This window comes from Sciurus carolinensis, chromosome 6, assembly GCF_902686445.1.
Source record: "Sciurus carolinensis chromosome 6, mSciCar1.2, whole genome shotgun sequence".
NCBI classification, from domain to species: domain Eukaryota; kingdom Metazoa; phylum Chordata; class Mammalia; order Rodentia; family Sciuridae; genus Sciurus; species Sciurus carolinensis.
In genome coordinates this window covers 137,347,777-137,374,168 of record NC_062218.1, presented here as the reverse complement: position 1 = coordinate 137,374,168, position 26,392 = coordinate 137,347,777, and the positions used below count along the sequence as shown (strand labels likewise).

General features: G+C 37.2%; 1 protein-coding gene across 1 annotated transcript; it reads right to left on the bottom strand.

Annotated features, from left to right (window-relative positions):
* Positions 1-1,044: 1,044 nt before the first annotated feature.
* On the bottom strand, positions 1,045-25,010 carry Zcchc10 (zinc finger CCHC-type containing 10). Its single transcript, XM_047555842.1, has 4 exons — positions 24,944-25,010; positions 5,158-5,319; positions 3,530-3,571; positions 1,045-2,582 (listed from the first exon to the last, which is right to left on the bottom strand). Exons 1-4 carry the CDS (start codon positions 24,982-24,984, stop codon positions 2,321-2,323), a joined length of 507 nt encoding a protein of 168 aa, XP_047411798.1. The 5' UTR covers positions 24,985-25,010; the 3' UTR covers positions 1,045-2,320.
* Between the last annotated feature and the right edge of the window lie 1,382 nt (positions 25,011-26,392).

The window sequence follows — 26,392 nt, the reverse complement described above, 5'->3', positions numbered from 1 at the left end:
TCACCGGGACTCAACTCCCAGAGTCCTGCTCCTGGGCAGGATGGACAGAAATTCTTTCCAAGTTAAGTCTCTACTTTGCTACTGATTCTGTATTTTTGAGGAATACATATGGTTAGAAAAGAATCAAGTTCCTGCCCTCTGTACTTCTCCAAGCATACATTTAACAGTTGTAGTAGTAAAATATCGAAATTAGAATTTGTTTAAATGTCCTTACCTTCAAAAGGAGAAAAAATTGGCATTAAATAAAATTGCAAAGAGTTTAAGCTTTTGAGCACAAGTTCTGAGTTTTATTTAATGGCAAGGAATGCATCCCAGGTATACATTTCTTTCTCTTCCAAGTTCTTTAGTTGCTAACATTGCCCTTGCAGAGACAACAAACATTGTTAAGGTGTTGGAAGAATGATTTATTAAATCTACCTGTGAAGTGATACATTCTCTAGGAAGTCTTCTGAAATATTTTTAAAAGTTTATTTACAATTGAAAGCAGATGGTTCTGTAAAATTTACAGGTAATTACAAACTTTCTAAACTCAAAACATACATATATTTCAACATGTAAAGAGAAGCCCATTTTCTTCAAAAGCAGCTTTCTACCTACCACTTTCTCATAAAAATATTTTTAAAAAAACAACAGTTTTGAAAACCTATATTTAACCCAAATCAAGATTTTTCTATAAATGATACCTCTTTCCAAAAAGTATAAAAGTCATCACAGAATGTGATGTTAAACCAATCTCACCACAATGAGTATTTTACTTTTGAGGAACATTGTACAGTATTTCCTTTTTAACCTTTCATGTTAACTGTGCATATGTAAACACACCACTAATCCTCATCATTCAGTTATGCAGTCAAATGTCACATAAACCAGATACCATATAAACTGTCATACTATAAATTCAAAAATGGCAAAAGGCAATCTTTTTGTTTAAATATATTTTAGGTTGCCAATGGATATTTTTTATTTATTTATTATGTGGTGCTGAGAATCAAACCCAGTGTCCCATATGTTAGGCAAGTCACTGAATCACAACCCCAGCTTGCAAAAGGCAATTTTTTTTTTTTTTTTAGTTGTAGATGGACACAGTATCTTTATTTTATTTATTTTTATGTGGTATTGAGGATCGAACCCAGTGCTTTACACGTGCTACCACTGAGCTACAACCGCAGCCCACAAAAGGCAATCTTTATGAAATATGAAAGCTTAAGAAAATCTTTTTAATAAAAGGCAACCAATGCTGTCCTGATTTTTGGAAAAATTACCACTCTTCCTCTTACTTTCCCCCATTGTGAACTGTACCTTTTATAGCAGTTTTACTACACAAAGATATTTATAGCACTTTTACTTAAGCCAGCCTTTTAGCTGGTTGCTTTCTTTTCTATACTCTGAATTTTTTTAAAAGGCACGAAAATTAGACTCCTTAGTTTCAGTTTTTTTGTCACTTTTTAGGTTCTTCTAGAATGATTTTCCTCAGAAAAGGATAACTCTAAGAACTTAAGGAAGCAGAAGGAAATGAATGAAAAAACACAACAACTTGACACTTGCAGCATTTAAAAGGTATAAATATATTTATAGGTCCCTTCGACTTATCAGGACAAAAAGTCAAAATAACTTTCTGAACATAAACATAAAAATAGAGCACATTTATTAACAGTAGGAAAACTCCTAAGGTTATAATATCAATGTATTAAATTTTACATAGTAACACAGTCAAAAGCATTAGAAATTCATTGCCAGATATTCCAAGCCTTATCCTGAAAACTTGTCTGACATATACCATTAACATATAACAAAGTATGGCATTTATTTTACAGGAAGAAAAAATAAGTTTCATCACAAAAACATATTTACTAGATTGCAGCTTTGATTAAGTTCTACAGATATATTTTAAAGATTAAAAAAGAAAAACAAGATTCATCTCTAAAATAAAAGTCATATGTATATATGTTAATAATCTTTATGCTCTTAGAATGTAAAACACTTAGAAATTTTTTTTTTTTTGGTACCAGGGATTTAACTCAGGAGTGTTTAACCACTGAGTCACATCCCCATCTCTGTTTATTTTTTATTTTGAGACAGGAGCTCCCTAGATTGTTGAGGGCCTCCTTAGGTTGCTGAGGCTGACTTTGAACCCGCAATCCTCCTGCCTCAGCCTCTGGAGCCACTGGGATTCCAGGCGTATGCCACTGCACCCGGCAGAAACTTTTGAACTCTAGAAATTTTGACCACTTAATCTATTTGGCTTTAACATTGTCTATGTTCTTTTCTGAGAATCACAATGATGTTTTCAGTCCATCAGTCCAACATGGATAGAGCCATTCTATTTTTTTTTCTTCTTCTTGGGTGGCTCATCTTCAGAGCTGCTATCTGTGCTGGTGCTGCTGCTACTGGAAGAGCTGGAATCTGAGTCTGAATCAGTGGAGGAGGAAGAGGTTGTGGAGGAGGCTGAAGATGAAGAACTAGAGGAGCTCTCGTCAGTGTCACTGTCCTCTGAAGAAGATGAGGTAGATGTTTCTTCACTCTCTGATGATGAATCACTGGCTGAACTGTCACTGCTACTGGAACTAGTTACACTCTTTGACCTATTAGACGAATAGTATATACATGGGAAGTTGACGTGTAATAGAATGACTGGAAGCAATTTCATGACATGATGAATGCATATCCTGATGCTTTGCTAGCATGCTATCTCTAGGTTTGATGATTTGGGGATTGCCTAACTGTTGTAAGCCACACCCCCGCCCCTTTACAAGGTCTTTTTTACTTCAGCAGTTTAAACTCTTGGATGGAGTGCACTACTGGCTTATCTACCCTATTATGCTTCAGAGTGAATATTACTTGAATAAAGCTGCAGTGTAACAACTGGGTCTATTTAAATCTCATGCAGAGTAATAATTTTTTAAATTTATTTTTTGGTACTGAGAATTGAACCCAGGGGTGCTAAATGACTGCGCCAATCCCCAGTCCACTTTTTGTATCTTATTTAAAGAAAGGGTCTCGATGAGTTGCTAAGTACCTCGCTAAGTTGCTGAGGCTGGCTTTGAACTCTCAATCCTCCTGCCTTAGCCTCCTGAGCTGCTGGGACCACAGGTGTGCACCACTATGCCCCACAAGAGTAATATTCTTTGTTTTTTGGTGGTGCTGGGGAGGAAACTCAGGGTCTTGCACATACTAGGTAAGTGCTCTACCACTGAGTTACATCCCCAGACTCATATTCTTCATTTTAACTACTTCGGATCAGATGTGGTGGCCAACAACTTCTACTAATCTAGAACTTTCTATTCTAAGTCAAAAGAAGACATTTTCTACTTCCAAGCAGAAGGACTCTAGAAATACACAAAAAAAGGAAAAATGGAGGCAATAAATTCCAAATAGGTAAGTAGAGGAAAGTAAGATGATGCTTAATTACTGAATTGCAAACAATAGACCTCAGACTCAAATCTTATACCTACTATTTCAAAATCACCATTCTTATTCCACCACCTAGCATGACATATTTTCTATCAAATACGTCTAAAGATACACATACCTTTTTTTCTTGGTCTTTTTTTCGACATTAGTCTCTCCAATGCTGATAGACACAAGAGGGAAAAAAGCTCCTGTTAACAGATTATACACAGTGCAGACAAACCCTTTTGCCATTCCCCAAAGCTGTTTTATATTGGAGAAACACTTTGCTGTATAACATATACTCAGAGTACAGTATTCCTTGTTATAACCAAGTGAAAAGTTTCCTATTTTAGGCTAAATATGATATACAGTCAATTTAATCAAAAAGAAAAGTGGAACAGGAGAACCAATAGGCACAATTTTTTTGTTGCTATTTTTACCAGGAATTGAACCAGGGCACTGTGTCACTGAGCTACATCCCCAGCCCTTTTCATTTTTTATTTTGCGATAGAGTCTCACTAAATTGCTTAAGGTCTCACTAAGTTGCTGAGGGTGGCCTTGAACTTTAGATCCTCTTGCTTCAGTCTGGGATTACAGGTGTTTACCACCATGCCTGGCTAACAAGCATGATCTTACACAGATTTGTTTCTGAAAAGGTACATGAGAATGTTGATAATACAGAAGTTGGTTATTTAGGGGCTAGAGTTGTAGCTCAGTGGTAGAGTGACTGCCTAGCACATGTGAGGCACTGGGTTCAATCCTCAGCACCACAGAAAAATAAATAAATAAAATAAAGGTATTGTGTCCATCTACAACTAAAAAAATATTTTAGAAAAAGAAGTTGGGGGTTGGGGAGATAGCTCAGTTGGTAGAGTGCTTGCCTTGCAAGTACAAGGCCTGGGTTCAATCCCCAGCACCGCCAAAAAAAAAAAAAAAAAGAAGTTAGTTGTTTATCTATTCCTGCATGGCCCTGGAAGAAATTTCACCTGTGCAGAGTGGAAGACTGCTGCCTTATAAGTCCAGATGTTTACAACACTATTATGTAGCCAACAGTCCTTATGAAGATGCTGCTTCTAATCTGTAATACTAATTAAACCCAGTATTTTCCTATTTCAGCTTATCTAAAACACAGACACTCATTTCATAGGAATTTTGAAATGTCTTATGTCAAAGGACATAAAAGACTAAATAATTTTCCAGATCCCCTGCTGTAAGGTTCTCCTAGCAAGTAACCACTACTCTCAATCATTAATATTTCCAAAAATAATTCTATTATTCTTTAACATAAATTATAGTATATTATATATACCATTCTGTATCTTATTGATATACTTATTGTATATTGAATAGCTTACCATATTTGCTCAGATCTTGTACTTTATAATATTCTGTTGTCATTTCATTGATAGTTGAGGCAATAAAGCAATGACTAAGAGCATGGACTCTAGGGACAGGCAGCTGGTTTTAACAATGAACTTTTCCTCTAGTTGTGTAACACTAAACAAGTTACTGTCCTCTCTGTGCCTCACTTTCTTCATATATAAAGTGAGGATTATAATAGTACCTACCTTAACATTATATAATTGAGACTTAAATAAGTTAATACTTGTAAAGAGCTTAGTATAGTACCCAGCACATAGTAAACACTCACTAAACTTTAGCTATTATTATAATTAAAATCTGGAAAATGCCATGAAACATTTAGTCCCTTAATAAAGTCTAAAAGTACATATAAAATATTCCTTTGGATACCACATGTAAACCTACCTTTGTTGTAATAATAATCTGTTTTCTTTTTCTTTTAAAGCTTTCTTTAGTTCTGCTGTTCTTGAAGGCCTATGGAGGTATTTTCTTTTTCCTGTGCATTCATAAGTCCAATGTCCAAATTCCAAGCATTTCTGACATCTTACATGTTGCTTATTTGCTTCACTAAAGAGAAGAAAAAACAACAAAAATAAGTCTTAAGTTTTTTCCTTGTGATCACTTTCTTCCTTGAAAAGCATAAACAATAAAAAGTGTAAAATGATATTTATTTTTACAACAAAGGGCATATAAGGCAATACAGTATGTGGTTCAAAGTACAGACCTTGGAATTAAATGGAATTGAGTTCAAATCTTGGTTCTTCAGTTTTATTCCAGTAAAGACAGACTAGATAATTTTGACAAACTCTCTAGCTCAGACCTAGAAATGGTCTGAGGAATCAGATAATTTAACAAGGGGATAAAGAATAACCAAGTCAAGATATGGAAGATTGAAATCCAAAGTGAACTTTTGTGTTGGAGATGTTTGCCAAGCTCAAGAGGGCAAACATCACTTATCACTGGCTAGGGAGATAAACTTGGGTACAGAGTTGACTCTGAAGCACTAGGTCCTAAGAATAAACCAAACCTTATATGGAGTGCAGCCCAGCTTTCAGTCATCTAAAAAACTGAGAAAAAAATCTGAATCTATAAAATCAGACTGAGATATAGCAAGGAGAAAAAAAACAGGTGAAAGAAATGGAAAGGAAGAAATGAAACTGTCATTACTGATGATGTATTATTAGGTACATGGTAAATCCAAAAAAAAATCTGACAAAATATTCTGAAATACTTAGAATAAATAAGCAAATTTAGCAAGTCTTTAGATCAGGGTCAGCAAACTCTTGCTATTATAAGTCAGATGGTGGGCTGGGGTTGTGGCTCAGTGTTGAGTACTTGCCTAGCATGTGTGAGGCACTGAGTTTGATCCCTAGCACCATGTAAAACTAAATAAGCACAATAAAGGTATTGTGTCCATCTACAACTAAAAATAGTTTTAAAAAAGAGTCAGATGGTAAATATTTTAAGCTTTGCAGAACAAAAGGCAAAATCGTGGATTTATATAAGTACTTGTATAATGAAAAAAGGCAAATTTTCATAAATATTTTATTGATGAACACTAAAATATGATACTTGAGTACAACTTTATGTAATAGAGGCCCACTATGAAAAGAATGGAACTCTGCTTTAGGGGATAACATTCCACTCAACTGGGGTTCAAAGTTAGTGTTCCCCATCAAGAAACGGATCATATGAATACATACAGTAAGTAATATTCTCAGCTTATAAGCCTACACAAACAGGTTGAAGTCAGGATTCAATGGACCACGATGGTGTGTGGAACACTATATTAGATAAAAGGTCAATTTACAAAAATCTATTGAGTAAAAATTTAACAAATACAGTTAAAAATAAAAATTTTGAAGGTGGCATTTATAATGTCCTTAAAAATTCCAAATATTAGTTAGGTGTGGTGGCACATGCCTGTAAACCTGGCGATTTGGGAGGCTAAGGCAAGAGGATTTCAAATTCAAGGCTAGCCTCAGCAATTTAGCAAGACCCTGCCTCAAAAAAGATAATAAAAAACGGGATGTAGTTCAGTGATGAAGTGCCCCTGGGTTCAATCCCCACTACTACAAACAAACAAACAAACAAAAACAATAAAACCTTACCAATGAAAGAAGAGATGGGCATATACATGAAACAAACATTTCTGTGAGAAATTCAGCATTTAAATAAGCAGTTAAGTGGATGGATATACCATGTTCACAGACTGGAAGATTGTAAAAAATGTCAAATCTTCCAAAATTGATTTACGGATTCAAAGTAATCCCAGTCAAAATCCCAACAGGTTTTTCTAAGAATGTGGATCAAGTTTATTCTAAAATGTGCATAATAATTCAAAATGACAAGAACAGCTAAAATGCCCTTGTGAAAGAACAAGTAGGAAAGTGTTTTTTGCTTTATTACAAACCTATAATAAGAATATGAGGGGCTGGGATCATGGCTCAGTGGTAGAGCACTTGCCTAGTATGTGTGAGGCACTGGATTCGATCCAAGGCACCACATATAAATAAATAAATAAAGGTTCATCAACAACTAATAAAAATATTAAAAAAAAGAAACTAAAAAAAAAAAAAAGAATATGAGAGCAAGGGAACAGAAATAAGCCAATAAAATGAAACAGAAAGTCTAGAAATACACACATGCGTGTGCGCACACACACACACACACACACATATGCACAGACATATACATGTTGATTTACATATAAATATATGTACATATATAATACACACACAATTTATGACAAACATAGCCCTACCTACAGAGCAGTGGAGAATGGGCAAATTACAAGTGGTGAGAGACAACTGGTTATACATATGGAAAAAACAAAACTTTATTCTCCACGAAATGGTCAAACAATAAAGGTTTTTGAAGAAAATATAAGCATAAGAAAAGAGTATAAGAAAAATGACTAACGTGAATAAGGAATTCTTTTAAAAAGCATAAAGAGTACTAATCATGATGAAAAAGATTGATAAACTAGACTTAAAAAAAAAGAGAGAGGGACTGGGGTTGTGGCTCAGTGGTAGAGCATTTGCCTAGCATGTGTGAAGCACTGTGTTTGATTCTCAGCACCACATCATAATGAATAAATAAAATAAGGGTATTGTGTCCATTTATAACTAAAAAAAAAAAAGAAAGAAAGAATTTCTGAGCTGGATGCCTGTATTCCAAGCAACTCAGGAAGCTGAGGCAGGAGAATTCCAAGTTCTAGGCCAACTGCAGACATTTAGCATGGTTCTAAGCAACTTAGCAAGACCCAAAATTAAAAAGAAAAAAAAAAAAATGCTGGGGATGTAGCTCAATGGTAGAGTGTCCCTGGGTTCAATCCCTAGTACCACAAATAAGTGAATATATAAATAATATAGAATTTCTATTAATTAAAATATATTATGAAAAGAATAAAAATGGAGGCTAAAAAAGGAGATTATTGCAACATATATAAACAATGCCCTCACTTCCAGATTATACCAAGAACTCTCATGAATTAATAAGAAAATGATGCATAACAAAAATAAGTAGAAAATGGAAAGACAGTACAAAAAAGGGACTGGAAAGCACAAATGAATAATAATCATGAAAAAGTGCTCATTCATGATCAAAAAGCATATGAAAGCTCTAATAAAATACCACTGGGAAGACTAAAATTAAAAATTGGCAATAGCAAATATTAGCAAGGATATGTAGGAAGAGGAACATTCATCCATTATTGATGAAAAATACAAACTGGTACAACCATTTCACAAAAAACACTTTTACTTCTGCTGAAAAGATGCATATTCTATGGCTCAGTAATTCCTCTCACAGGTATTTACTCAATAGAGATCCACACACAACTATACCAGAAAATATTTGTAAGAATACTGCATTTCCTGGGCTGGGGTTGTATGTAGCTCAGTGGTAGAGTGCTTGCCTAGCAAGTGTGAGGCACTGGGTTTGATCCTCAGCATCACATAAAAATAAATAAATAAAATAAAGGTACTGTGTCCATCTACAACTGAAAAAAATATTTTAAAAAAATATTGCATTTCCTGGCTGGGAGCTCAGTGGAAGAACACCTGTTTAGCATGCAAAAGGCTGTGGTTTGATCCCCAGCACCACAAAAAAACAAAACTACAAATAAAAAGAATAATGCTCTCCTTTATATAGTTTTTTAAATTGTGAAACAATCACAACCTCAGAAGCAAACTGTAAAAAAGTTTAAATAACTATTCTTCCTGTACTATTTGTGAGTAGCCAACCCAATGCCTCATCAACCCAAAGTTACAACACATTTTCTGTAATTAGGGCATTCTACATAACAATATAATGATTAAAATCAAATTAATGTTGATACATTTCTACTATTTAATCTTTAGACCTCATTTAAGTTTCATCGAATGTCCTAAAAATTTCCTTTATAGAAAAACTCAGTTCAGTACCAGTCTTGCACTTGTTATATCACTTTAGTATCTCATTCATGTCTTGCTCTTTGTGATCTTGTCACTTTAGATTACAGGCCAGTTATTTTGCAGAACATGTTTCAATTTGAGTTGGAAGATTTACTTGCAAGCTCACTCACGTAGCAGTTAGCAGGAGGCTTCAGTTTCTTGCCATACTGCCACTCCACAGGACAATTCACAACATAGCCTTCCCCAGAGTAACCAAGACAACCCAAGAAGTCAGTCCTAGGCAGGTGTGGTGGCATACGCCTGTAATCCCAGCTCCTACAGGTAGGAAGCAAGTGTAAGGCCAGCCTGGAAAATTTATCGAGACCCTGTCTCAAAATTTATTAAAAAAAAAAAAAAAAAAAAGGCTGGGTATGTAGCTCAGTGGTAAAGTACCTCAGGTTCAATCCTTAGTACCAAAAGAAAAAAAAAAGTCTTTTTTATAACTTCATCTGTGATCATCACTTTTTTAAGTGTGTGTGTATTATTTTTTAAAAAAATTTTTTGTACCAGGGATTGAACTCAGGGACATTCAACCACTGAGCCACATCCCCAGTCAAAATAGTATTTTATTTAGAGACAGGGTCTCACTGAATTCCTTAATGCCTCACTGTTACTGAGTTCAAAGAACTCTCGATCCTCCTGCCTCAGCCTCCCAAACTGCTGGGATTACAGGTATGTGCCACCACACCCAGCATCACTTTTGTATTCTATTGGTCACACAGACCAACCCTAGCACAATGGGTGAGGATTACATAAAAATGTACCAGAAGGCAGAGACCACTGAGGGTTGTCTGGAGGCTGACTACTACATCTGATATCCTTATACAGTGAGATTCATGCCAATAATCTGCGGCAGGAATATAATAAAAGTGATGCTGTGTACTTCTCATTGGGTTTTGTCATATTACTAATGATGTTCGTTTGATTCCTTGATTAAGGAAGATCTTACCAGACTTTATTGCTGTAAAGTTATTTTCTGTCCTTATATAATTGTGGTAGTTTAAAATATGTCCATAAATTTTTTTCATACTATTCATTTCAAGAAGTGGAACCTAATTCCCTTCTCCTAGAGTATGACTGAGACGTTGTCATTTGCTTCTAACTAAAGAAATAAAGCAGAGTGCAGATCCAAGGTGGCAGACTAGAGGGAGGCTGCATTGCTTGTCACTCTGTAACTCGGGTTTCAAGAAAAATCTATTTCTCTGTGAGGTGGTCTTTGCTGCTCACAGACCCCCTACTGTTTATCCCATTAGTCTACCTAGATCACCCATAGTAGGCCAGCATATCCACTACCTTTTGAGTGCAGACTGCACACTAACCGCCACTTATCATTTGCCATTTGCCCATTTGTCTGCCTCCTGCCTGCCCATCACCTGTCTTTCACCTACCCATCACCCACCGCCTGAGGTCCACCTGCTGATTGTCCTCTGGTAGCCTATAGACCACCAGCAGATTGCCAGCTGCTTGCTGATGCCTGGAGGTCCAGTGTCACAGTACCTGCAGGTTTGGTTCCATGTGGCAGCCGCCATTTTAGGACAACAGCTAGAACCTGCAGGACCCCCAGCCCGACTGACCGCACTTCACATGGACTTGGTGCCCGTGCCCACACTGCAGCTCCCCATTTGCCAACACATTTGGAAACCAGTGCAACCATCTTGGATTATCCTGGAAGCAGAAGCAGCCATCTTTATGTGGGGTCAATTCCATACTAAGATGCCTGTTGGAGACTGGAAGCTCATTGTGAGGTACCTCTCATGCATCAGGCTACTGAAGACTGGGAGGTTTAAATAGTATATGACTGTTATAGTGTAGATTTTTTCCCCTCCTTTTTGAAAATTTTAAAGTTTTTATTTTTCTTGTTCTCTAGTTTCCTTTATTTGTTTCCTCAGAGTCTCTTTCTCACCTTTCTCATTCTAACAACCAACATCTTTTGATTCCACTTTCGCTCTTCCCACAATCTAGTATATCTGTATACTCTTTTCATTCTTTTTTCTTTTTTTGTGGTGCTGGGGATGGAATCCAGGGCCTTACATACTCTTTTCTTATCACATTAACAGTCACATTCTGCACCCCTCCCCATCCTCTTTGCCCACTGTAGAAACTGTAGAACTTATTGCAAATCTATTTGTTATACTGTAAATAATAATTGAACTCATCCTCTCTGTTTATTATGACAATATTATTAACATCTTCATAGGGGTATTTGATTTAGGGCTACATATTGTCTGTACTGTACATGAACAACATGAAAAAACAAGGGAAGAAAGTATTCCAAACAAACCAAGATTCTATATTAGTAGAATCCAATGATAGCATGGTAGAAGAAATGTCAGAAAAGGAGTTCAGAACATAATTAAAATAATTCACAAAGCAAAAGATGAGATAAGAGAGTAAATGCAGGCAATGAATGATCACTCCAATAAAGAGTTAAAAGAGCAACTGCAGGAAGTAAAATATCATTTCAACAAAGAGAGATTCTGGAAAAAACAAACAAACAGAAAGCCTTGAAATGAAAAAAACAATAAACTAAATTAAAAACTCAATGGAAAACATCAGACTAGATCAATGGAAACCAACAGACTAGATCACTTGGAAGATAGAACATCAGACAGTGGAGACAAAATATTTAATCTTGAAAATAAAGTTTACCAAATAGAGAAGATGGTAAGAAATTATGAATGGGACCTCCAAGAACTATGGGATATCATGAAAAGACCAAATTTAAGACTTGTCAGGATTGAGGACAGAGATACAAAACAAAGGAATGAACAATCTATTCAATGAAATAATATCAGACAATTTCCCAAACCTGAAGAATGGAATGGAAAACAACTACAAGAGGCTTACAGAACACCAAATGCACAAAATTACAATAGATCCACCCCAAGGCACATTATAATGAAAATGCCTAACATCCAAAATAAAGATTTTAAAATAAAATTTAAACTTTTAAAGACTGTGAGAGAAAAGCATCAGATTACATATAGGGGAAAACCAATATGTATATCAGCAGATTTCTCAGGCCAGACCCTAAAAGCTAGAAGGGCCTGGAACATCATATTTCAAGCTCTGAAAGAACATGGTTGTCAACCAAGAATCTTAAACCCAGCAAAACTAACCTTTAGATTGAAGACAAAATAAAATCCTTCCATGACAAACAGATAAAAGAATTTACAAATAGAAGGCCTGCACTACAGAATATTCTCAGCAAAATATTCCACAAGGACAAAATGAAAAAAAAAAATGTAAGTCAGCAAAGGAAGGAACTACCCTAAAGGTAAAGCCAATCAAAGGAGAAACCAAGTCAAGTTAAAAACCAAAAATTCCTGGGCTGGGCATATAGCTCAGTTGGTAGAGTGCTTGCCTTGCAAGCACAAGGCCCTGGGTTCAATCCCCAGCACTGCAAAAAAAGGGAAAAAAAACCAAAAAACCAAAAATTCCCAAAATGACTGGGAATACAAATCCTATCTCAATAATAATCCTGAATGTTAATGGCCTAAACTCATCAATGAAAAGACACAGACTGGCAGATTGGATTAAAAAGCAAGACCCAACAACATGCTGCCTTCAAGAGATTCATCTCATAGAAAAAGGTACCCACAGACTAAAGGTGAAAGGATGAGAAAAAAAATACCATGCACCATGGTACTGTGGTACCATGTTAGCATACGGTAAAAAAGCAGCAGTTTCCATCCTTTTATCTGATAAAGTGGACTTCAAGCCAAAGTTAGAAGGGATAAAGAAGGACATTTTATACTGCTTAAGGGAACCATAAATCAGGAAGACATAACAATCGTAAATATTTATGTCCCAAACAATGGCATATCCATGTACATCAAACAAATTCTCAATTCCAGGAATCAGACCACAAAACAATAATTCAGGATGACTTTAACACACCACTGTCAGAATGAGAAAATGCTTTCCCTTCCAGAGTCCTATCAATACAGTATGTCAGCAAACTGGATTTTTGCCAATGGAGAGAGAGAAAATAAGTCTTTCATCTGCAGTTTTAATTTACATTTCTCTTTTTTAATGAGTGAAGTTAACTATCTTATGTTTATTAATAGCAAATTTTATTTCCTTTTTCTGTTTCAAAAGGGTTATGATTTTGTCAATTTACATGTTAAGAAGAATAGCTCTTTATGATATGAGCTGTAAATATCTCCTTTAGTCGTCTTTTTTAAAACATTGTTTATGATGCTTCTTTCCATAAAATTTGAATTTTATGTAACAAAAAGTACCAGTGAAATAATTTATGACTTCGGGATTTTGAGTCATTAAAGGTTAGATATTTCTTGTTAACTCCAGATTTATAAAGAAAAATTTTCAAGGTTTCATGTTCTTATTTAATGGTTGTGTTATTTAAAAACTATCTTTGGCACATATGGAATTTATCATGGTATATGAGGTAAGGCAGGGATATTACTTTACTTATCCCTATAACATTTATGGGCTACTACTTTTTCCCAGTGACTTAAGATGATGTCCTCTTTTATACATTCAATTTCTTTATGTATCTGAGTGTACTTACATCTGGGCACTCTGTTTTGCTAATAGACCAGTATGAAACTCTTAAATTATTTAGGCTTTTAAAAATGCCTTAATGTGTTTTAGTGCTGGTCCCACTTCTATGTTTATTTTTTTCACTAAATTTAGCAACAGGTGATATAACTTAAAACTGTTTAGTTTTCATTGAGATTTTGTTAAATTTACAAAGTAATTTACACAATAATATGGTCCTTCTATTTGTAGAAAGGCTATTTTTGGGGGGCTTCAGTGGAATTTTAATTTTTATTTTTAACAGGTCTCACATTTTTATTGACAAACATATTAATATATTTTTGTTACTGTTATATATGAAATCTTCTTCCATTAAATCTTCCAAAAGATTGTTTAAATATATGTAAACTTCTGAATTTTGCAAGTTGATTTTGTATTTGGTAATCTAACTGAGCCATCTTACTGTTTGTAGTAGCTGTTAATAAAATATCTTGAATCTAAAAATAAAATACATACCTCAAAAAAAAAATTAAAAAAGAAATAAAGCAGTGATGGAGAGTGACTTTGAAGAGGAGGTCAAGTAGTTGCCATGTCATGAAGACACTCAAGCAACCTCCAGAAAGGTCCATGTGGCAAGGAACTGAGGCATCCAGAACCTTCTTAGAAGCCGATCTCCAGTTCTGATCAAGTCTTCCAATGCCTGCAAGTTCTGCCAACATCTTGACCACAATCACGTGATAGAGCCCGAGTCAGAACTACTCAGCTAAGACACTTTGAAACACTGACCAGAGAAACTGTAAGTTAATGTTTATTGTTAAAAGTCACTAAATTCTATAATAATTTGTTATAGCAGTTGATAATATAGTACTTATTTTATAAATAATGTACATAAATATCCTGTTTCTCATTAAAAGATAATTTATCAGTATGGATTAATTCTTTTCTAATTCATTCAGTAGATTATAATCCATCTTATTTATTAGTTATTTATTATTTATGGTACTGGGGATTGAACCCAGAGCCTTGGTAGGCAAGTGTGCTACCACTGAGCTACATCCCCAGCCCATCATTATTTATTAGGATAAACGGCAAATAATCCCTAGATTCTGTGTCCTGATATGGCTCCTTCATTCTTTCAGCAGTTCATTGCTTTCTGGCAGAACCAAAAATTCCAGGCCCATCTTGCATTTTTCTTGCCCAGCCTGAAATCAGTCATTTTTCCAAGGAATCCTGATGATACTCTGAAATCTGAAACATTCTGAAATCTGGAACATTTTGAACATTGATGGGAAGCCGTAAATAGAAAAATCCATATGTGACTTCATGTAACAGGCTACAATAAAACAAAAGTTCATTAAAATTACCTTCAGAGTAAGTGTATAAGCTGTATATGAAACATAAATGAATTCTGAATTTAGACTTCAGTCCCATCCCTGAGATATTTCATTATAAATACACAAACATTACAAAGTAAAAAAGAAAAACCACAAATCCGAAACACTCCTCTTCCCAAACATTTCAGATAAAGGATATTCAACTTGTACTATAGCTTCCTACAACTTATACATTTGTACAATAAAAGGAACAGGCCCTCATAGAGTCACATAGTCAGGAAGGGTGAACTAGAAAGGACACCTAGTAATCTTCTGTTTCAACTCTCAAACTTAACATGTGCAGAATGAAAAGAATAGAATCCAAACTCAAGATATTTGAGAGAAAGGTATATAATTAAAGCCTTTATTTGTTCAGAAACTATGTGAGTCACACGGCTCGGATGACTGTTTCCTGACACACCAAAAGATTTTCCAGGTAAGAATGCTGTACTGTCCATAGGTACACTGGAAGAACTCTGTCAGATAGGGGCTGAAAAAGGTATGCAAATGCTGTTTTCATTTTCAAAACAGGGGCAAGAGGTGGATTCCACAAACTAGATCAATGAACTTGACTGATACCCCTTTCAGGCAAAATTCTGGCTGGATTTATTAAATCTATTCAGAAAGATAAGTCATAATCATGAGGTATCCAATCTAATACCCTTTTGTATTTCAGTAAGACATCTTAGGAAGTCTCTCACAGTGTCCTCACAAACATCACATAACAATTAGGTAAACCAGGTGAACATCACAAACAAAGCTATTTATGGGTTGAAGTTAATACACAGATCCAGTGATGATCCTGCATGGTTTGGTCCTCAGTTTAGACTTGTTCAAATATTTTGGTAAGTGATTTGGATGAGGATACGAATGTGCATATTTATCAAACCTGCAGTTGACCCAAAGCTGATAGGAATAGTTAACATGATAGATGAACAAAACAGGATCCAAAAGGTCTTTACAGGTCGGAATTCTGTGCTGAATCTAACAATGAAATTTAACAAGGATAAAGTCTGACACTTAAGACTAATAAATCAATACAAGATAGGGAAGGCTTGACATACAGCAATTCAAGTGGAAAACACTCAAATTTTAAGAGACAAATCACAACTTGGGTCAAAAGCAAGGAAGTTAGAAGGCAGTGATTAGCTCAACATAAACCTGTTTTTTTAAAATGGTACTGGGGATTGATCCCAGGGGCTTTCTACCACTGAATTACATCCCCAACCCCCCCCCCTTTTTTTTTTTTTTGCGGTGCTGGGGATCGAACCCAGGGCCTCGTGCTTGCAAGGCAAGCACTCTACCGACTGAGCTATCTCCCCAGCCCCCCTTTTTATTTTGAGATAGGATCATGCTAAATTGCTCAGGCTAGGCTTAAACTTGCAATCCTCCTGCTTCGACTTCCCAATTGCTGGGACTGCTGTGTGCCACCATACCCAGTTCAACATAAACTTTTTGATATGTTTGAAAAACATTTGTGGACACTCTAGGAGGTGAGTATTTCTTCTTTCTTTCTTTCTTTTTTTTTTTTGTTTGGGGGGGAGGTATAGTCTCACTGTTGTCCAGGCTGGTCAACTCTTGAACTTAAGCAATCCTCTGCTTCAGTCACTAAGCACAGGGACTATATATAGGTGCATACCAATACTCCCAGATGTTACTGGGGGTTTTTAAGCCAAGTTAGATAAATAGTTTGAATTCTTTGGAGAGAGCAGTGAAATCCAGAACAGAGTTTAGTAAAAGAAATGATGCCAAACAGTGCCAGGATTCCACAATCCACTTACATATGGTAGGTGTAATTGCAATTTAAATGGTAAAAGTAGCCATGCATGGTGGTGCACACTTGTAATCTCAGTGACTTAGGAGGTTGAGGCAGGAGGATTTCAAGTTCGAGGCCAACTTCAGTAATTTAGGGAAGCCCCAAGCAACTTAGACCCTGTCTTTTTTTTTTTTTTTTTTTTTAATTTTTCAATAAGACCTTTATTTTTTATTTATTTTTATGCGGTGCTGAGAATCGAACCCAGTGCCTCACACATGCTAGGCAAGTACTCTACTACTGAGCCACAACCTGAGCCCTAGGCCCTGTCTTAAAATAAAAAATAAAAAGGGGCTAGGTATGTGGCTCAGTAGTTGCGTGCTCCTGGGTTCAATTCCCAGTATCACAAACAAAAATTTAATTAATTAAATGGTAAAAATAATTTCACTGCAATTGATTTTGAGCATGCTAATAAAGTCATGGAAAGATCTACTCAAAGTTCATAACCAGGTTCCTATGTCAGGCACAGTAGCCCACACCATTAATCCCAGGGACTCAGAAGGCTGAGGCAGAAGTATCACAAATTCAAGGCCAACCTTAACAATTTTAGGCTCTAAGTAACTTAGCAAGACCCTGTATCAAAATAAAATATATAAAGGGCTGAGGATGTAGTTCAGAGATAAAGTGTCCCTGGATCCAAGACCAAAAAAGGCTCTTCTTTTTCATTTTTCCTCTTTCCTCTTTTAATCCAATGATTTTTAAAAAATAACAACAATCAGGGGAAGGGGTGCAACCTGCAATACCTGCAACTGAGGCAGGAGGATCATAAATTTGAGGCCAGCCTGGGCAACTTAGAAAGATCCTGTCTCAAAAATTTAAAAATGGCTGGGGTGTAGCTCAGTGGTACTGTGCTTACCTAGCATGTGTAAGCCCCTGGGTTGGATGCCTAGTACTGCAAAACAAAACAAAACAAAAAAACAAAAAAAGCAATAGGCAATAGTCCTTTCTCACTCTCATAACTAACTTCTTTTTTTTTTTTTCCTCCCACCCCTCTTTTCCCTCTATACAGTCCTTCCTTCCTCCATTCTTGCCCCCCTCCCTAACCCTAACTCTAAGCCTAACACTAACCCCTCCCAACCCCATTATGTGTCATCATCCACTTATTAGCGATATCATTCGTCCTTTGTTTTTTTGAGATTGGCTTATCTCACTTAGCATGATATTCTCCAATTTCATCCATTTGCCTGCAAATGCCATAATTTTATCATTCTTTATGGCTGAGTAATATTCCATTGTATATATATACCACAGTTTCTTTATCCATTCATCAATTGAAGGACATCTAGGTTGGTTCCACAATCTGGCTATTGTGAATTGAGCAGCTATGAACATTGATGTGGCTGTATCTCTGTAGTAAGCTGATTTTAAGTCCTTTGGGTATAGGCCAAGGAGTGGGATAGCTGGGTCAAATGGTGGTTCCATTCCAAGTTTTCTAAGGAGTCTCCACACTGCTTTCCAGAGTGGCTGCACTAATTTGCAGCCCCACCAGCAATGTATGAGTGTACCTTTTTCCCCACATCCTCTCCAACACCTATTGTTGCTTGTATTCTTGATAATCGCCATTCTAATTGGGGTGAGATGGAATCTTAGGGTGGTTTTGATTTGCATTTCTCTTATTACTAGAGATGTTGAACATTTTTCCATATGTTTGTTGATTGCTTGTACATCTTCTTCTGTGAAGTGTCTATTCATTTCCTTAGCCCATTTGTCGATTGGATTATTTGTATTCTTGGTGTAGAGTTTTTTGAGTTCTTTATAGATTCTGGAGATTAGTGCTCTATCTGAAGTATGATTGGCAAAGATTCTCAGCAAAGGAAACTATCATAACTAACTTCTAACTTTAAAAGTTTTGAACTTTTCATCATGAAAGCGATAGATATTTCTTATTTATAATTTTTTTTTTTTGATTGGGGATTGAACCCATGGGTGCTTTATTACTGAGCTACAGACTCAGACCTTTTTATTTTATTTGAATTTTCAGGCAGGGTGCCTAAGGTCTCACTTAATTGCTGAGGATGGCCTTGTACTTGTGATTCTCCTGTTTCAACCTCCCAAATTGCTGGGATTATAGGTATGCACCACAAAGCCCAGAAAAATTCTTCTTGATAAATATAAAATGAAAAGTAAAGGTTTTTCAGGCATGGTGACACATGCTTGTCATTCCAGCACCTGGGAGGCTGAGGCAGGAGGATCACAAGTTCAAAGCCAGTATCACCAAATTAGCAAGGCCCTAAGAAACTTAGCGATACCCTGTGGCAAAATAAAACATTAAAAAAGGGCTGGGTATGTGATTCAGTGGTTAAGTGATCCAGGATACAATCCCTGGTACTAGAAAAAAAAAAAAAAAAAAAAAAAAACCCCAACAACAAAACAAATTTGGGCGACATGGCACACACCTCTAATTCTACAAGTTCAGGAGGCTGAGGCAGGAAGATCACAAATTCGAAGTCAGCCTCAATAATTTAGCAAGGCCCTAAGCAACTCAATAAGACCCTGTTCTCTAAATAAAATATTTTAAAAAGGACTGGGAATGTGGCTCAGGGGTAAAGGTCCCCTGGGTTTAATACCTGGTACCAAAAACAAAAACAAGTAAAGGCTTTCCCCTAAACATGTCCTTAAAACTCTCTGCACTCCTCCAGTCTTCAAAGACCTCCTTGTCTGAATCCCTGAATACAGCTCAACCATTATACTGTTTATTATATATTGTATGTTTTCTTCCCAACAATATTGAGATTTATTTCTTACTTCTATGTAGCTCATCTATGAAAAATAGGCACACTAGAAACAGCACATTTGTTTTAACTTTCTGATACTTCTGAAACAAGAAATATCACTTAGATGCTAAAAGTCTTATTTCCACTTCATATTTATAGGGAACTTTGATTGGTTTTGCCATTCCAGCATTCATTGAGCTATTATCTATCCACCCAGCTCATCACTGGTTATGGTCATCCATTCATTTGTGTTGGGAGGAGAATACAATCTCTAAGACAATCATAGTTTCATAGACCTGAGTCATGGTTCAGGGCTGGACATATAATCCAATTTAGACCAAGGAAGTGCAACTGACTTGAAGTGAATGTAAAGGACCCTAGAGCCTGCAGGCAACCTGAAACAAAAATAGAAAGCTTACTCAAGCTGGGAGCCAACACCCAAAAGAGCAAGTCAGACATTAAACTAGAGACACTGCGCCTTCTAGAAGAAAATATAGGCCTAACTCTCCAGCATGTCGGCTTAGGAACTGACTTCCTCAACAAGACTCCTAAAGCACAATAAGTAAAATCAAGAATCAATACAGGGCTGGGGAGATAGCTCAGCTGGTAGAGTGCTTGCCTCGGCAAGCACCAGGCCCTGAGTTCGATCCCCAGTACCACAAAAAAAAAAAAAAAAAAAAAAAGAATCAATACATGGGATGGTATCAAACTAAAAATCTTCTTCACAGCAAAGGAAACAACAACAGGAAGAGGAACAGGAAGAGCAAGCCTACAGAATGAGAGAAAATCTTTACAACCTGCACCTCAGACAGAGTATAAATCTCCAGAATACATAAAGAACTCAGAAAACTTAATACCAGTAAAATAATCCAATCAATAAATGGACAAATAACTGAACAGACACTTCACAGAAAAAAAAAAAAAGGTCAACAAATAATACTAAAAAATGTCCAACATCTTTAACAATTACAGAAATGCAAATTATAGGATATAAAATCAACACACAAAAATCTAAAGCATTTTTATACATAAATGATGAAACATTTGAACGGGAAATAAGGAAAACAACTCCATTCGCAATAGCCTCAAAAAAATAAAATACTTAGGGATCAATCTAACAAAAGAGGTGGAAAGATTTCTACAATGAAAACTACAAAACACTGAAGAAAGAAATTGAGGAAGACCTTAGCAGATGGAAAGCTCTCCCATGTTCTTGGATAGGCAGAATTAATATTATCAAAATGGCCATACTTCCAAAGGCACTATACAGATTTAACGCAATTCCAATTAAAATCCCTATGACATTTCTCATAGAAACAGAAAAGCCATCATGAAATTCATCTGGAAGTACAAAAGACCCAGAATAGCCAAAGCAATCCTGGCAGGAAGAGTGATGCAGGAGGTATCACTATAACAGACCTTAAACTCTACTATAGAGCAATAGTAACAAAAACGGCATGGTACTAGCACCAAAATAGACAGGTAGATCAATGGTACAGGATAGAAGACACAGAGACATAAGTACAGTTACCTCATACTAGACAAAGGTGCCAAAAACTTATAATGGAGAAAAGACAGTCTGTTCAACAAATGTTGCTGGGAAAACTGGAAATCCTCTGCAGTAAAATGAAATTAAACCCCTATCTCTCACCCTGTACAAAACTCAACTCGAAATGGATCAAGGCTCTAGGAATTAGACCTGAGACCCTTCACCAAACTGAAGAAAAAGTAGGCCCGAATCTCCATCACTTTGGCTTAGGACCAGACTTCCTTAACAAGACCCCCATAGCACAAGAAATTAAAGCAAGAATCAATAAATGGGATGGATTCAAACTAAAAAGTTTTTCTCAGCACAGGAAACAATTAATAATGTGAAAGAGAACCTACAGAGTGGGAGAAAATCTTTTCCACACACACTTCAGACAGAGTACTCATCTCCAAAGTTTATAAAGAACTTAAAAAAACTTTACAACAAAAATACAAAGAACCCAAGCAATAAATGGGCTAGGGAAATGGGCAGACACTTCACAGAAGAAGATACACAGGTGATCAACAGATATATGAAAAAGTGCTCATCATCCCTAGTAATTAGAGAAATGCAAATTAAAACCACCCTAAGATTTCATCTAACTCCAATTAGAATGGCTATTATCAAGAACACAAGTAATAATAAGTGTTGGCGTGGATGTAGGGGAAAAGGCACACTATACATTGCTGGTGGAGTTGCAAATTGGTGCAGCCACTCTGGAAAGCAGTGTGAAGATTCCTCAGAAAACTTGGAATGGACCCACCATTTGACCCAGCTATCCCACTTCTTGGTTTATACCCAAAGGGCTTAAAGTCAGCATACTACAGTGATGTGAACACATCAATGTTCACAGCAGCTCAATTCATAATAGCTAGATTGTAGAACCAACTGAGATGCCCTTCAACAGATAAATGGATAAAGAAACTGTGGTATATATACACAATGGAATATTACTCAGCCATAAAGAAGAATAAAATTATGGCATTTGCTGGTAAATGGATGAAGTTGGAAAATATCATGCTAAGTGAAATAGGCCAAGCCCAAAAAACCAAAGTCTGAATGTTTTCTCTGATAAGTGCATGACAATATATAATGAGGGGGGGTGATGGGGGGAAGAGAAGAATGAAGGAACTTTTGGATGGTGTAGAGGAAAAAGGGGTGGGAGGGGATGGAGATGGAAAAACAGTAGAATGAAACAGACAGTATTACCCTATATATATGTATGATTACCTGAATGGTGTGACTCTACATTGTATACAACCATAGATATGAAAAGTCATACCCCATTTGTGTACAATGAATCAAAATGTGTCTGTAAAAATAAAAAATATTTTAATTAAAAATAAATAAATAAAAATAAAAATGAAAAATAAAAGAAATGCAAATTAAAACTGACATTCCAACTCACTTTAGTCAGAATGGCAATTATCAAGAATACAAATAAGAAAAAATATTGGCGAGGATGTGGGAAATAAAGTGCACTCACACATTGCTGTGGGAATGCAGTACAACCAATTTGTTTGTTATTTCCACAATCCCAGAGTGCTGGGGACTCGAACCCGGGCCTCCAGCATGAGAGGCAGGCACTCTACGAGATGCGCTATATGGCCTGCACTGGTACAACCATTTTGGAAAGCAGTATGGAGATTCCTAAGAAAACCTGGAATGGAACCACCATTTGATCCAGTTATACCCAAAGGACTTAAAATCAGCATACTATAGTGATGCAGCCATTATCAATGTACATAGCAGCTCAATTCACAATAGCTAAGCTATGGAACCAACTCAGGCACCCCTCAACAGATGAATGGATAAAGAAAATGTGGTATATATACACAATGGATAAGAAGAATGAAATTATGACATTTGCCGGTAAATGGATGAAACTGGATACTATTATACAAAGTGAAATAAGCCAATCCCTGAAAGACAAAGGCCAAATATTCTCTCTGATATGTGGATGCTAACACACAGTAAGGGAAGGGAGAGAAGAATAGACGCCTATTGGATTAGACAAGAGCTGGGAATAAGACAGTAGAATGAAACAGATATAACTTTCGTATGTTCATATATGAATATACAACCAGTGAAACTCCACATCATGTTCAACCACAAGAATAAGTTACAGTCCATGTATGCATAATATATCAAAATACATTCTACTGTCATGTATATCTAAAAAGAACAAATATTTTTAAAAAAGAGCAAGTCTGAGGGGGAAGGGGATGGGATCCTAATACTATAATTTAGCACTCCTATTAAAGTATTTCATCTTACTTCTTACATCTTACTTACTTACATTAAAGTATTACATCTTATTTTATTCTTGATCTCAGAACTGTTTTGACTTCAGGACTGGGGATGTAGCTCAGTGGCATAGTACTAGCATGTGCCAAGTCCTGGGTTCAATCCCCATTACCACCCAAATAAACAAAACCCCAAAGAACTGTCTGAATTCAAAGCCTTCTTCCAAACCATGCATGAGCACCTACAGTTCAGTATGCTGAGCTGCAGTGATCCCTTGAACCCAAGAGTTTGAGACCTGCCTGGGCAACATAAAGAGATATTCCCTCAAAACACAAAAAAATAAAGACTTCTTTCTCCAAGTTTACTATTCTTGTTTCCCTATGTCTTTATCCTAGGTCCCAAGGAAATCTCACCCAGCCCAAGATAGTGTTTACAGAGAAGAAAAGAGGTTCTTTGAATACAAAAAAGAAACATAAACATAATTACATACATACGCACACAAACACATGCTAGCAGATGTCTATATTATAAACATGGAAACAGTGATGGTATAAAATATTGCCAGAACAAAAATGAGGTCGATGTTTAAGTGTGCAGAGTGGTAGTAAAAGAGGAATCGAACTGACCCCCACATTATCTGTCCTTTGCAAACCTTTTGTGCCACTCTCTAGCTTGCTAGGCACAACGGCCATCTTTCAGTTCTTAAGACCTTCTTTCAGGCCTCAAAGCAATTATTTCACTCTCTGGCTCCTCTTTATTCAAATCCCCTCCTTACTTGGTTCCTTTCTCACCCTTTCAATATCTCCTCTCAAATGCTACCTCTTCCAAGATGCTTTTTCCATTCAACCAGCCTACGGTGGGCCTTTCCCTTCTTCCATCACATCTTATTACCTACAAGGCTCTTACCACCAGCTGTATAAATTTATATTGTATTTGTTTATCAACCGATTCCACCACTACAGTGTAAGCTCCCAGAAGGCTCGGATTCGGTCTTGAACAGAATCTTTATACTCAAACTCTGGCATACGGTGGTAGATACTAAATAAATTTATTGAAGGAGAAAATGAATGACTGAAAGCGGGAAGATAGCTTGAGTTGGCGTAGTAGGATGGCTGTTTCTAGGTAAGGCAACTGGAAAGAGGCAGGAAAAGCCAGCTGGGCTGGCGGTTGCATAAGGAGCTGAAGTTATGCCGGCCGGAGCGAAGGTGCTGGACCAGGGATTCAGGCTTCTCCTGGACACGCGTGGAATAGGTAGAGGGGCATAAACCACCAAGTGATTAACTCTTGGGCATTCTCTAAAGGGAAACCAAAGGCGCTAGCTTACTGCAGCTTTGTCGCGTCCCGCGGGCCTTACGCGACTGTCTTCTGCGAAATCACTAGCCAGCAGTCACCAAACTTATGGCCCGGGCCGGGTCCCTCAGGGGCAAGCGACGTGTTTGAGAAACCGCCATCCTCCGCGGGTCCCTATAGGAGACCCAATACCAGACCTACATCCCGGCGCCCTCTCACACTGGCCAGGCGACGCTCGCTTCCCCGCCCCCAGCCCCCCTGGAGTCCCGAATCGGCTGCTCACTTACGCTTGTCTCCGCGCTATAAGCCGGTGCATGGGAGTCGCCATCTTAGGGCGGCCGCCTGCCGCGCAGGGTTTTGGGAAACTCCTCGGAGGGGGCGGGGACTTCGAGTCCCGGCAGCCGTGGGCGTGGGCGGGGCCAGACGGGCCTGGAGCGCCTGGAGTGGCATCCTGTCCGAGGTAGTGTGGGGAAAGGGCCCGCGAGCTGTGCGTGCAGCGTGATCCCTTCTGTCTCAAACCAAGAGGATGACTCCAAGGAAGAACGTGCTCGGTAGAGAATGGGAAGAATATGCTCGAATGAGGGAAATAAGAATGAAGCTGAACTGTTCAGTGCTGGGAACACCAGAAGTAGTCTGGAGAACAAAATAAGAATGATGAACAGGATTTAGACCATCAACTGAAAGAATGGCTTTAGCAAACCATAAAGTACAAGCATATGTTAATTATTTCTATTTTTTACCTGTTTCAGGGATTTTTTTTTTAACGATCAAATATGACTGGATAGATACATCTGCTTTGTCAACAGGAAAAGGGCTATACAAATATATTGGGCTATTTTACTTTTACCTAAGTTACTGAAATCTTGGTCCTTGTCCCCATGCCAAAACAATAATGAAAATACGTTTTTGTTTTTGTTTGGTACTAGGGATTGAACCCAGGGGTGCTTAACCCCTGAGCCACATCCCCAGCACCACCACCCCCTTTTTTTGTAGTTGTAGATGAACATTTGTTATGTGGTGCACCCCACCCCCCTTTTGTTTTGTAGTTGTAGATGGACATTTGTTATGCTATGTTCTGAGGTGCTAAGGATCGAACCCAGTGCCTCACACATGCTAGGCTAGCGCTCTGCCACAGAGCCACAAAACCCCAACCCTTTTTTTATATTTTATTAGAGGCAGTCTCTCTGAGTTGCTGAGACTGCCTCTGAACTCACCGTCCTCCTGCCTCAGCCTCCGGACCCACTAGGATTACAGGCCTGCGCCACTGTTCCAGCGAGATTCCATTTTTGAGAAAAAGGAAAAAGAAGGGTTACTGCTTTGCTGACAAAGGAGAAGCACAGGGGACTCCTGTCCCAGAGGCTGTGATTATTTTTGGGGGGGCTGGGGTACCAGAGGTTGAACCCAGGGGGACTTAACCACTGAACCACATTCCCAGTTCTTTAAAAAATATTTTATTTAGAGACACGATCTTTCTGAGTTGCTTAGGGCCTGGCTAAATTGCTGAGGTTGGCTTTTGAACTTTCAATCCTCCTGTCTCAGCCTCCCCAGCTGCTGGAATTACAGGCGTGTGCCACCGTCCCCAGCTATATTATTATTTTTAACAATCTTTTTCTTTGTAGGTTCCTATGTTTGGCTCATACTGAAAGGGGTCTTTAAGTTCCAAAGTTATTAAAATAACTTTCTTGTAATTTTTAGTCACAGTTGTAATAATTTTGTTTCTATGGTTACACTCCTTA